The sequence below is a fragment of the Mchenga conophoros genome, linkage group LG1 (assembly GCF_057382185.1).
Source record: "Mchenga conophoros isolate Kocher_MC1m ecotype Shallow Benthic linkage group LG1, M_conophoros_male_GT1.1, whole genome shotgun sequence".
Classification (NCBI taxonomy): Eukaryota; Metazoa; Chordata; class Actinopteri; order Cichliformes; family Cichlidae; genus Mchenga; species Mchenga conophoros.
The window spans coordinates 13,380,196-13,393,532 of record NC_140526.1 but is presented as its reverse complement, the minus strand read 5'-3'; the positions used below and the strand labels follow the sequence as shown (position 1 = coordinate 13,393,532).

At 38.0% G+C, this 13,337-nt stretch overlaps 1 protein-coding gene across 5 annotated transcripts; it reads left to right on the top strand.

The window, feature by feature from the left end:
- The first annotated feature begins 7,335 nt into the window (after nt 1-7,335).
- Nucleotides 7,336-11,937, top strand: isl2b (ISL LIM homeobox 2b). 5 transcript variants are annotated; one of them, XM_085266582.1, is made up of 6 exons: nt 7,336-7,495; nt 7,855-8,044; nt 8,442-8,704; nt 9,765-10,048; nt 10,735-10,902; nt 11,186-11,937. In XM_085266582.1, the coding sequence occupies exons 1-6, from the start codon at nt 7,438-7,440 to the stop codon at nt 11,300-11,302; spliced, it is 1,080 nt and encodes a 359-aa protein (XP_085122708.1). In that variant the 5' UTR covers nt 7,336-7,437; the 3' UTR covers nt 11,303-11,937. The 5 variants fall into 5 exon arrangements, with proteins under 5 accessions (XP_085122708.1, XP_085122691.1, XP_085122664.1 ...); XM_085266565.1 differs by having other exon boundaries at nt 9,765-10,060; XM_085266538.1 differs by having other exon boundaries at nt 9,762-10,060.
- The last annotated feature ends 1,400 nt before the right edge of the window (nt 11,938-13,337 follow it).

Here is a 13,337-nt window from a genome sequence, read left to right as displayed (position 1 = left end):
CTACAATATGAATATGTAATAATAATACTGTAGGTACAAATATGGGTTAAAATAACATGCAAATTACACTCAGTGTACAGAAGGTCAACTAAAAATTCAAAAAATAAAAATAAATTCTATTCTCTCCTTAAAATGTTTCAGAACAAGAAGCAGGGTTTCTATCAGATTGACCCGATCTTTCATTTTTGTACTAATTACTTATTTGTTCAGAATGAGTAGAAAAGTAATTCACCAATAAATCATTCAGTTGTTTTCTTAATGATTTTTCTTGCCTTAAAAGTCTAGATAGTCTTTAATTTTTCAACTGCGCATGAGTGATTCGATATTTTGCTGTATCTCTGGACACTAGTGCAGTCACTGACATCCTGACTTCAGTAGCCTTTAATTTGGCCTTACTTTGTAGCCTCAGCTAAATCACAATCACTGTCCCGACTAGAGCTCAGGGTGTCTGCCAGCGCGTGCTGGGGCCCTGCAGCATTTCCATCTGGCCTCTGGGGAGTCGCACATCAATTGCTCTCAGCTAAATGCACTCACATATGAATATTTTAGTACAATTTAATGTTTCAGCTACAGCCCCAGAGGAGCAGAGCATCAATTTGTGAACACAGTTCTCCTGGAGTTAAAAGCCAGGCCGGATAATACAGTATGAAAGGTGCTGTCAATCTAGAGGGCCTTTTTTCACTTGAGAAAAAAACAAACAAAAAAAAGCCCCAAGAAAAGCAGACCCTTTGCCTTCAGTATCCAACTGGAAACAAACAGCTTTTTCAGGAGAAAAAATGACTGAGGCAGCAGTCGGCAGGTTTTTGGTTCACCAGAGTCACCAGTAGTTTTGCCAGGTCAGTCAGTTTTCCCAGAGCTCTGGCTGTCTGCCATTTAGTTTCGCCATGCTCATAAACATACATGCACTCGCCCACACACACCATGTGCACACACACACACACACACACACACTCACACAGCTGGTGGAGGCAGCAGGTCAGGGAATCTTGCACCTGCTGTCCTGTTAATAAAATACCCCAAAGTGATGCTGAAACCTCTTCCTTCACACAGAAAAGCTCCCCTCAGGTGTAAGGACATGAGTGCTTTACAAAACCGGGAAATCCTGACACAGCTAAGATTATCAGCTGGTCTGTAAGCAGACTCTCTTTTTTTTGTTAGGAAAAAAAAATAGAAAAATGTCTATTTAAAAGCCCCCATCACAGTGTGAGTGTGGTAAAAAATAAACACATGGAGATCACAATAAAAACGACTTACTTTCTGCCACCACTCCAAAACTCATTTCAGTTAGGTCCATAAATTTTTGGACAATTTCCCAATTTTTGTAAATTTAAGAGTGCAGAATTTCAGCTTTATAGCCAGCTGTTAACTTGTTTTTTCATGACAATAGAAGCAGATAGAAGATGTGACGTTGATTCCAAGTGTGGCTGCTTTTCACTGGAACTCTCAATATGAGAGCCAAAGACCAAAATAAACCCATCAGAGAAATAAAAAAAGAAAATGAATCAACATTCTTAAAAAGAACGAATGTGCCGGCCAGCTCAGCTACACCAAAAAACCAGACAACTAAACATAGTGAAGAACAACAAGTTCACAACATCTAACCAAGTCAAACACACAGTCAGGCAGCAGGTATATCATGGTCAAAGTCTACAATCAAGACAGCACTTTACAAATTAAAACATACTAAGTGTTTACAACAAGAGAAAAGTATGGAGAAAGAGAGAAACAGCTTGTGATCAGAACATGGTGGAGGCATCAGGATGTAGTGGAACCACGCCAGTATTGTTAAAAAGATGATGTGACTACTGATAGAAGTGATAATGATAGAAGTACCATTTATTCTGAAGAGTACAGCACTCAGATTCGATTAGATGCTGCAAATGGTCACAGTCTAAATTGGCCACCTGATTTCAGCCCCAACAAAGAATGTGTTTCATCCTTTTCAGTTACTGAAGACCAAATTAAGAGCCAAAAAACCTCAAATTAAAGCTGAAAGACTGCATTTCAGTTGCACATCGATCTAAAATCTATTGTGATGGTGTACAGAGGCAAAAAATAAAAAACATTTTATTGTCCAAAAACCTTATGAATCCATCTGTACTAAAACTAGACAAAATGCAGATACAATGCTACAGTAAACTTAACAAAATTACTTAATCAATAAACAATTAGTAAAATGAATTTGTTAATAGTAAAACATAAACATAAAACTGAACATTAGAAGTATATACATGATATGATTCATTGTGGTGAGGCCCTCACACTAACTGATGGTCTTGTTTTGACTGGTCCGAACAAAGATATTTCTTTGCTCATTTAAGTGACATCCTGTTGGTAAAGTCACTGATAAGCGATAACAAGATGCCTGCTCTGTGCTGATGAGAGCAGCTGATAAGAAAAATACAAGATGTGCATTTGTAAAATAAAACAGGCGGCTGACAGTTACACTAATAAGGTAATAATGGTGCAGGTTTTTCAGTCCAACAATGCAGAGCTGCCCTGAGGCACCAATCAAAAATTAATACTAATTATCACGTGAATACTGCATTAACTCTGAAGAATGATGAATTATAAATCTGCAACATGGTTACCCTCTCAGAACGACCTCACTTGCATAAAGGAAGTGTTTTTGTGCTCTTTTTTTTTCTAGCACTGGCATTTTTGAGGACATATAACACTGAAAAACACACAACAATAAAACAATGTTATGTATTGAAATAATTACAGTGACTTCAGAAGATTTTGATCAGATCTTAGAATCTGGATGTTTGAATGAATTTTTTTTAGCGGAAATATTTAAATGAGCATGTCAAAACAAAAAATCTTATGCAGGGGTAAAATGTGTTACACTAATAGTAGAAGTCTTGGTTATTATGTATCAGTTATGTTTATTTTTATTTGAATAAACAGGTGTATTTAAATCAGATAAAAGTAATCTTCAATTAAAAGTGAATTTTAAGTGATTATTAAAAATATTCCAGTTCATGATTTTTGTGTTTGGTTTTTATAAAAAAAAAATTAAAATGACACTGCATAAAAAAATGCATTGAGTCATTGGTTTGAGACAGATAAACAGTGTGTCCATTACAATTTTCGGCTTATGGCAAATCTGCACATCACAGGGGAGAAAGACAGCAGTTATGTCACAACACACATGCAGCGAAAAAGACACACACAGCCATACACAAAGGAATGCACACACATCACAAAACCTCACATTTGCATATACAAAAAATTAGCATAACATCCAAAATTCAGTTCATTCACCAGGTCACACAGTAGTATGATGTTATCTCTGCTGTTCAGCCCCTTAATTAATGTGAAAATATAAATGTAAACTGACTTGAGGTGTGAGATTTTTTCCCCTCTGAGACTGTATATATTAAAACTTCATTTACTTTTTGAATACATACCAAGCTTCATTTAAACCAGCAATGACAGACAATTCATGAGCAAATCACACATGTACACACTGTGGCCTGGCAAATACGACAGACATGATGAATAAACAAAAAAACATGTTCTCAGTTGTTCTAACTTTTCATGAACAAGTCCAACATGTCCAAAATGAAAAATGCTTTTGGAAAAATGACACATATCTTTTTAATTATAACAATGTGTGTCGATATGAAAGAAAAAAAGATGCTCCAGCAGAGATATACAAACTGGCACAATGTCAACTGAATCCAGCTTGTGGAGGGTTTGAACGGATGGGCGTCGTAAATAACTTATAGGTCTGACAATGGAGGCAAAGTGCCATCGAACCCAAAACATTCAAGAGCAAACGAGTCACTGTGAAAAGTTCAGTAATGCGGAGCGGGAATGCCCAACTGAATTCCAAACAAGAACATTTGGCTCTTGCCAAAGTTTAAGTGGATGAGTTCAGTCACACATATATATTTCATGAGGTTAATGGGCCCCATCAAACAGTGATTAGAGATTCTTCTGGGAGGCTTTTATTCCAGAGTGACAACTAGGTTGGCTGGGCCAGATCAAGTCAGTAACAGGTCACAAACAATGTTGCTGTGTGTGATATTTCCTGACACTGCAGACTGAATATATAAATAAAACACACGCAACCCTTGACCCCACAGTATTAGCCACACAGTGACGGTACCTGATACTTTTTATTCAGAGTTTTATTCTTTAGACTACACATTCTGGCTAAAACACTGCCCAAAAAAAGTTGAATGATTAAGAGCACCAAACGTAATGGATGTTTCTACAGAATCGACCAGGCCTTGTCAATTCTTTATTAATATTATGATATATTTCCATGATATCGCTTTATAATTCTTCCTCAGGAGGAAAGGTAGCAATGACAGAGACATAAATTTCCTTCATTTTATTTATAGTACTTAACTTTTAGCCTAGCACAAACCTGATCAGGATACACGGCCCTGACAAACGTTTCTTGAGATTTGAACTCAATTAGATCTGAAATAGTTCAACAGCCAGGTGAGTAGACACTTGGGGGAGGATTAAAAAGGAAGTTCTCGGCTGTAAAGAGAACCATAACATTTTAGGCTTACAAAGCCATCAAAGATCTTCAGTGACCATGACTGAGCCCATGAAAGTTAAAGTAATGGTTATAATAAGCCCACTTAAGGTTGGGCGAAAAGGTCATGTGAAAGCATACACCATTCTGTCTGGTTTCAAAAACATCAGCAACAACTTCCTTCTGAAATGGTAAAAACAGTGGCTTTAATATCATACTGCTTTCTGAAATATATTTTATATTTAATGCAACCTAAAGTGACCGATGCTGGTGAATCAGACATATTGAATCAGTCACACACAACATATTGTTTTAATACTAAACAGACTAAAGCCTAGTCTAGAAATAAAGATCAATATGAGTTGAATTGGAATACCTATGATGTAGTCTAATGCAACCTAATTCAATTGAAATACCATTAGATCTGCAAGCTGACAGTTCTATTGAACAATCACAGGTTACAAAATTAGGTCACTGATCTAAAAGAAAGACATTTTATATGCACGAGAACATTGTGATGAAAAATCCAATATGCATAATAAAATATATATCTGGACATCTGGCTCTTTCATGTCTATCCAAGCACTTCACTATATAAATGTATCAATATTATAATATTATAATAGAGAATACGCTATAGAGTGAGCCTGGGTTTACCAGATATGACGTTATTGTATGATTCCTTGTGTGCATTCTTATTACTTGGAATATTAAGGCAAAAATAAAAGCGAAAGTAAAGTAAACAAGAAAAAAGTGCTTTTTTTTAAAAAAAAAAAAAAATTCTGTTTGGAGCTAAACTGCTAACCATGTTTCTTGTTGATATTAAGTAAAAGATACAATGTTTAATATTAGGTATTGCACATAGACTGTATAATAGGAAGTGGCTTACATGTGACTTAACGTACTCAAGAAAGTGGATTTCATTTTTCTAAAGCAGAACAGCAGAGAGATATTGACCATTAGCATACATATAATTATGTATGCTAATGGTAAAAAATCACAATTTTTTACCATTAGCATTTTTGCTTATAAATGTAGATTTCATTTAATAAAATTCAATTCTCTCTAGAAAACTAAACACCATCAAAACCTACATGTATTTCTCAAAGCTACACTTTATAAATCAGCTACTTCTGCTAATTTTGGTAATTTTGAGTGGTAAAAACTGGATTACTCTGGTGATTAGGCATGACAACCCTCTTCCCACCTCGCTGATGGCACCACTGGCAGCAGTGCAATTTGATTTGCTTTTTATGAGTTAAAATCTCAAAGAATCTGCTCTAACTCTTTACAGAACTTTGGACACATTTTTTTACCCTTAGCATGAACCAGAGTTGAAGGATATTATCAACACTTATTTGGGAGCCCTTCTGTCAGTTGTTGTGCTTGTTAAACCCGTGCAAACAAGAGAGAATATAGAGGAGGAAGATGCAGAAAAATATCTAGAGTTGAAAATAAACTGACAAAGAGAAACAAAAATATCAACAGAAACATCACAAGATAACATTCAACGATTATTATTGCCTAAGGAGAAACTCAGACGTCCAAATCGAGAACAAAAAGCTTCTAATTGTTTGGTTTAACTAATTCTATGGAACATATAGAAAAAGACAGAGAGAGAGGGGAGAGAGAAAAAATTGAGTGTTTTGCAATTATTTCAATATTTATTTCTTATCAAATTTTTGCATATGGACTTGACCCTGACAGAGTGTGGAAATGACTGTCACAATGGTTCCGAATGCAATTGCTGAGCCGACAATTTTCATTTTCCCATGCAGAGATCCTTTTAATATAATTAAACTGGGAAAAGTGACCTTACATGTAAAAATCAACATCTGTTGAGAATGCTTTCATTAGTTGTTTCCATCTACTCACAAAGACCAGTAAACTTTAATTGTATGATTAATTAAAGTAGACCTGTGGAAATTCATAGATCTGTAGTTCTCTTTAGTTAGCTTTAGTTTTCTTGTAGATTGACTAACTGATTTATTTGATGCCAGTCCTAATTGCTATGCTCAGCCCCACGCTCAATTCTGCCCTTTAACACGCAGTTCTGGTTTTCCTCCAGTAGGTGGCCTTGTTCTCATAGATGAGCAGACCGAACAGAGCAGAAGACTTTGACTGTGCTCAGAAACACTGAATTTATTTATAAAAGTACTTATAACTGAACTAATGTCTTATTTTGGGTTCAAAGACACTTAAAAGAAGATATGGGCGGTAATATGCACGGACTTTTCTTCCAGGCTTGCAAATGTGATATGGAAGAAAGCAGCAACATATTTTGCCATGGCAGATTCAGTTTGCTCTATCTGATATTTAAGATAGTTTATTTGATTAATCAATAATTCATTGGAAGCAATATGGAAATGCTGCACCTCTTGAATCTATGCAGTACAGCTGAACCGAGCTGAACACTGACGAGTAATTCCCAAGGTGCTCTAAATAATATCATCTTTAATAATCAGGCTCATTTCATTGAGTAAAGAAGGATTTTAATCTTAAGAGTAATTTTAGTAAAAACATAAGGATCATTTAGATGTTTTTTTTTTATTTTAATGGTAAATGATTCAACAGGATTTTGATAATGAACATATTTTTCTTACCAACACGAGTCAAAATGATTCGTTGCCTTTATACGGTTTTATTTTATCTTTGTTAAAAAACAAACAAAATATGAACATCTTTACTCCGACGCTTTTGTCAGTCATACACATCAACGAGATTTATTTATTATTTGACAGAATGGAGGAGAGGTGCGGTGGAGCGATTGGAGAGTCCGATGTTGACGTAATGACGTCAGAAGAACAGCGCGTGGGACCCTGCAGCCTCTTCGGCCCCCCTCCAGTCCGGAGAGACACAAGTTATCAGGGAGGCAGGCGAAGGGGCAGTTCATCTTCTTACATCTTTTCCTCGTCTACAATCCCCTCTACCCGTCCTGTATGGTGGATATTATTTTCAGCTCTTCTTTCTTGGGTGATATGGGGGATCATTCCAAAAGTAAGTAAGCCAAGCTGTTCGGTCAAGTTTTAAGTGGCAGATTTTGTTTTCGTCGCTGTGGCTACATGATATATTGGGCAGTGCGCCGATTATTTCACTTATTTTCTCAGTAATACTAAAGTAATTTGTGTGGCTGTGTGTTTCAGGTGAGATTGTGATAAACGAAACGATTCCGTATTTTGCTTTTTGAGTACTGGCTAAAGTCCCCAGCTGTTACATAACAGCAAGTGTTGTCAAGTCTGCAAAACAGAGAAGTTACTTTAAAACCCCCCCTCACAGTGAAACATTATAGAAATAAATGGTGCAGCTGTTTGTCGTGTTTCTTTCGGATGCATTTTCAGTCTGTGGACTCTTTGCAGAGAAGCCAGGATTCGCGATGTGTGTAGGATGTGGAAGTCAGATCCATGACCAGTACATACTGAGAGTCTCTCCCGATCTGGAGTGGCACGCAGCCTGTCTAAAGTGTGCGGAGTGCAGCCAGTACTTGGATGAGACCTGTACTTGTTTCGTCCGGGACGGCAAAACCTACTGCAAAAGAGATTATGTAAGGTAGGATTAAAAAAATCCCCTAATTATCGAGTGATATTAGTCGGTATAAATTTAATGTTGGATGTATTTAGGCTATTGATTACAATTTCTATTATGAAAAAAGTGAGTGAACTGTGGACACAAAATAAAATCTAAATCACAAGAAAACCTCTGTAACATACATCCTAAATGCGCAATTTATTATAAAATTTTGCACTAACGAAAAACATATCTAGGCCTACACACTGCTTTAACATGTTATCAATGAAAATATATGATATGATGCCTTAAACGCTTAAAAGAGCTAAAACTTACATCTTTGACTGAACACCCCAAAGTTTGTGTGTGTGTGTGTGTGTGTTGTTATTTACATTTCCCGCAGATTTTTAATGCTATTCAATGAATCTATTCTTGCCAGGCTGTTTGGAATTAAATGCGCAAAATGCAACCTGGGATTCAGCAGCAGCGATTTGGTGATGAGAGCTCGGGATAACGTGTACCACATCGAGTGTTTTCGGTGCTCCGTGTGCAGCAGGCAACTGCTGCCGGGAGACGAGTTTTCTCTCCGGGAAGAGGAGCTGCTGTGCCGGGCAGACCACAGCCTGCTGCTGGAGAGGAGCTCCGCAGGAAGCCCCGTCAGTCCCGGACACATCCACTCCAACAGACCGCTGCACCTGGCAGGTCAGTTATTATTATTATTATTATTATTATTATTATTATTATTATTATTATTATTATTATTATTATTATTGTTCTTGTTGGCCCTGTGCATTTATTGAAACTATGTCCTAAAAACGCTCTTTTATAAAAACTTGTAAATTATAAGAGTTTATGTACAAATTATGAATAAAATCCTTGTAAAATGGTCAAGGTTTATTCTTATTATTATTATTTAAAACTTCTTCCGCTCCTCAGCATGCAAGTAATTTGTTGTGATTGGACTGTGTGTGTGTGTGTGTGTGTGTGTTTGTGTGCGTCAGCTGTGTGCTGCGACCTTTCTTAGGGCTAATTTCATAATTGATCTCGTTAGGAGTAACCTGCTCTGTTGCCATTATCTGAATAATCTGGTATTTGAGTCGGCTGTGACAGTGTGTGCGTGTGTGTACGTGTGTTCGCAGAGATCCTGAGGGCGTTTGACCACAGAAAGAAAATAAAGTAAACGTGAGAATTATGCTCACAACTTCCTGATTAGTAAAACAGAACAGGTTTGTACACGTCAGTAAAACACAGGTCTCTAGCTGTGCCATAGCTGCTCCTTTTTCACATTTAATAAAAATGTTCCATTTTATGGCGACAGCGATTCACGACGTGAGTTCAGCCGGAAAGTGCAGCCTTGAAAAACAGTTATTAATTGTAACAAATCGATTTTTACGCTTATTGTGCGTTATTTTATTACACTGCGAGAGACTGTAGAAATCATAATTGTTTTTCTTATCTTCAGATAAAAATTAAAGCAGCGGGCATTTCTGGCAATATTGATTTAAACAGCAGTTTACTGGAACGTGGTTTAAAAACGTTGCAGAGTTTTTTTTCTTGTCTTAGTTTAATTCACGTCAGGCTGATGAATATGGCTGGTTTTTCCTGCATAATGCAAATCCATCTAAAGTGATTTAGAAGGCGAAAGTGCACAGATTGAGACGAATGGGCTGCAGAGTAATTGTATCAAAACATTAATGTTTCCTGTACAAGACCTTCTTAGTGTGTCACAGTCACTGACAGACCCTTTCTCCGTCCTCAGCAGATCCTGTAACGGTGCGGCAGGCTCCGCATCGGAACCACGTCCACAAGCAGTCGGAGAAGACAACGCGGGTCAGGACGGTGCTGAACGAGAAACAGCTCCACACGTTGCGGACCTGCTACAACGCCAACCCGAGGCCGGACGCGCTGATGAAGGAGCAGCTGGTGGAAATGACTGGCCTGAGCCCAAGGGTTATCCGGGTCTGGTTCCAGAACAAGCGCTGCAAAGACAAAAAGAAATCTATCCTCATGAAGCAGCTCCAGCAGCAGCAGCAGAGCGATAAGACTGTAAGCATCTTCGTAAGTTTGACCGCTTAATTACTATCTTCAATCGTTCTTTCATTTAAAGCCATGACCTGAATGTGAACTCGGTTATTTGTTTGATGCTGCCATACATCTTTGTGACATACAAGTTCTCCTGCAAAGTTGCAAACAGATGCAACTCCCACGAAAATAACCTGATAGCTTGTGAATTTTTTCTTTTTGTTTGCTTTGTGAATTTTTATTTTTCCATTAGTAGAAGCTAATCCTTTGCGTTTAACCTTTTGTAAACTTGTGATTCGACTTACCTTTACTTAGAGTGAGGCCCAGTGCACCCTTGCAGTGCTATGCTGTATTCAAACTTTATGTCAATGAATAATAAATCACCTACTTTGACTTCAGCTGCCTGCCATAAAAGATAAAAAGGGTATACAAGCTTTCTCTGTATTAGATCAGTTTTTCAGTCTTTTTTCCGCCCCTAAAAAAACTTCAATAAAAACCCCGTCCTTTATTTATTATTTATTATTATTTATTTTCCTCCCACAAATATTGCACTCATCACAAGTGGTCCATGAAGATGAGCATGTGCAGGGTTTATAGGGGTCAGAAGGATAAACAGAAGTTCTCTGGACACCACAGTTGTTGACAAATTCTTCCTTGCAGAAAAGAGACACATCGTTCTTATTCTGTGTGTTTTTGTAAAATATTCTCAGAGCCTGCAGGGCCTCACGGGGACGCCACTTGTGGCTGGGAGTCCAATTCGACACGAGGGGAACGTGCAGGGAAACCCAGTGGAGGTTCAGACCTACCAGCCTCCGTGGAAAGCTTTGAGTGAATTCGCCCTGCAGAGCGACCTGGATCAGCCAGCTTTTCAACAACTGGTGTGTGTGTTCAGGACAGACTGAATGTGACATGATTTATACAGGCTGCTGGTGCACTGCATGTGCACGAAAACAATAGCCAGTAAATTCTGTAGCATGCGGTCAAATACAGATATGCAACACATGCACGCACTCACATGCAAAGTAATTATATTGGGCCACGTGTGCGTCGTGTGCTTTGCAAAAGTAAAGCTGGACTTTCACACTTTCACACTTGCAAAAAACAAAAACTAAAAAAAAAGGTACTAAAGCAGTATTCTGGTACGTTGTTTTCTGCTCTCAGGTGTCTTTCTCTGAATCGGGATCTCTCGGGAACTCCTCGGGCAGCGACGTGACTTCTTTGTCTTCTCAGTTACCGGACACCCCGAACAGTATGGTACCCAGCCCGGTGGAGACGTGAAACGGGGCCATCCATCCATCCTAATGGTCATCCCTCCTGCAAGGACAGTTGCAGCATGATCCCGGTCCCTTGCATGTGACCAACTCATCACATCGCCCGAATTTTCAGTGGAGAAAGCATTTTTTTTCCTGACACGCAGAAGTCGGAACCAAGAGAGCACCAATTGACTCCGACTTTTCTTTTTCTTTCTTTTTTTCCGGAGTTTTCATTGACAAAAAACTAAGCAGAACAATTGTTGCATGACTTGATACGGAGAACGAAGATGTACAGAATACCTCCCGATGGATATATTACAACAAACCAACCGTCAGAAACAAATTGGAAACATTTCCACGGTGATCCAGATGGACATCTTGCAATTTAATGTGATCATAATGTGTCTTGTTTTTTTTCAACATGAGAATTTTTGATACATTCATTTCGTTGTCGAGTCCAGTTGACGTTTTGTCTTAAGGTCAGAGCATGATAATCTGCAAAGTATTCGTGTTGTAAAATATTTTATCTTAAGGGCAAGAAACAGGTTGTTTGAGCTTCTCGAACAAAAAGTAAATTATTGTTATATTATTTATTGTTAGGAAAGCGATTCGCTAAGGGATTATTAACTGAGAAAAAAATAAAAACACTGAATACATAAAGTGTCTTCGTGACCAGTCATTGTACAGGCGCATTATTATTTCACATGTGCATTTATAAAGCAATGCAATTTAATATATTTTAAAAAACGCTTTAAAATTAGTAACTACTGCCCATCTGCCACTTTATGGACCTAATTAAGATTTTCAGGCGCTTTTATTGTGATAAAAATAAATTCAGTCCAGTCCCAAATACAGGGAACAGATTTTCACTCTTCCTGACAGCGTGTAATTTCTGATTAAAAAAACACAGCAACAAATTACCTACAAATTTCATTCTAGGGCGTGTTTCGTATTTTAAAAGCATTAATTTCTGCTACGCTGAATATGTTGTTTGTCCTGTTCAACCTAAGTGAAGCTGGCTCTGTGGTCTTATCACCCCCCTCCATCTTGCGGTGTATTCCCCTTCGGTTATATGGCAGGAATCGGCCAGTGGTCATTTACTATCTCGGGGGCAAAAATCTGCTGTAAATTCTGCTCAGTCCAGTTACTCTAGTTGAGTCACAAGCCGGTCTAGACAGCGCGCAGGGATCGGCGACCTCTTATCTAGTCCTGGCATCACCTGCAAACGATACACTGACTGAAGCCACAACAAACTAAACACCCCCCACCTTTGACACACTCAAACCCTCAGCAAAGCCCCTCGTAACTGAGGGGAACTGAGAGCAGCTCGTAAAGGGTCACTTCTCCTCTTCGGTTTATTTTCCTTTACTAAATTGCGTTATTGCACTCGGGTCAGCCGAGATGACAGCTCAGACTAAATGGACTGGCATATCTTGCACTGTGTAACAAACCACACACAAACCAAAGTCATCATTTATGTGAAATCTGTGGATAAAGCATTTTAAGATGTACGTAGGAATTTACTCACTTTAATTTTTTTTGTTAGGTATTTAGTCTATTACATTTGCTCTAAAGAATTTCTCACTCAATGCACTTTTGGTTCTGTGGAATCTAAAACAAAAGGGAAGATACAAGAGTGAAAAGCGTCTTCAGTGCCAACAACAGACTTAATGGTTTCGGATAATTCTCTTAATCGATTTCTATCGGAAATAACTAGAAACATTTTGAGCATCGTTTCCTTTCTTTTAGACTCAATATAGTGATTTATTTTTCGTATTTACACCGGGCGCCTTTTCACCAAAACAAATGTTTGCAGTTTTTGTTTTTCGTGCTCTGTCAGTGTCTTAATTGTGAAGCTGAATGACAAAGGGCAGATAATAGATTTGTAATCGAGCTATTTCAAATAAGATAGGCAAACAATGCGAGCTGATTAAGATAACATAGATAAGCGAGGAATAACAATGGCGTTTACAGGCAAGAATGCGAGGCCTATTAACTCTCCCTCCCAGAAAATCATTAAGGGACGTTTTCCTATAATGTATGGACGCTGTTGCAATTTC

What these genes read in the sequence shown, in the direction of transcription:
- isl2b (XM_085266538.1), top strand. Translation starts at nt 7,438, where the DNA reads ATGGTGGATATTATTTTCAGCTCTTCTTTCTTGGGTGATATGGGGGAT. An exon ending in TATGGGGGATCATTCCAAAA is followed by an intron (nt 7,496 to 7,854) that starts GTAAGTAAGCCA and finishes GACTCTTTGCAG; the next exon opens with AGAAGCCAGGATTCGCGATG. An exon ending in ATAAGACTGTAAGCATCTTC is followed by an intron (nt 10,061 to 10,734) that starts GTAAGTTTGACC and finishes AAATATTCTCAG; the next exon opens with AGCCTGCAGGGCCTCACGGG.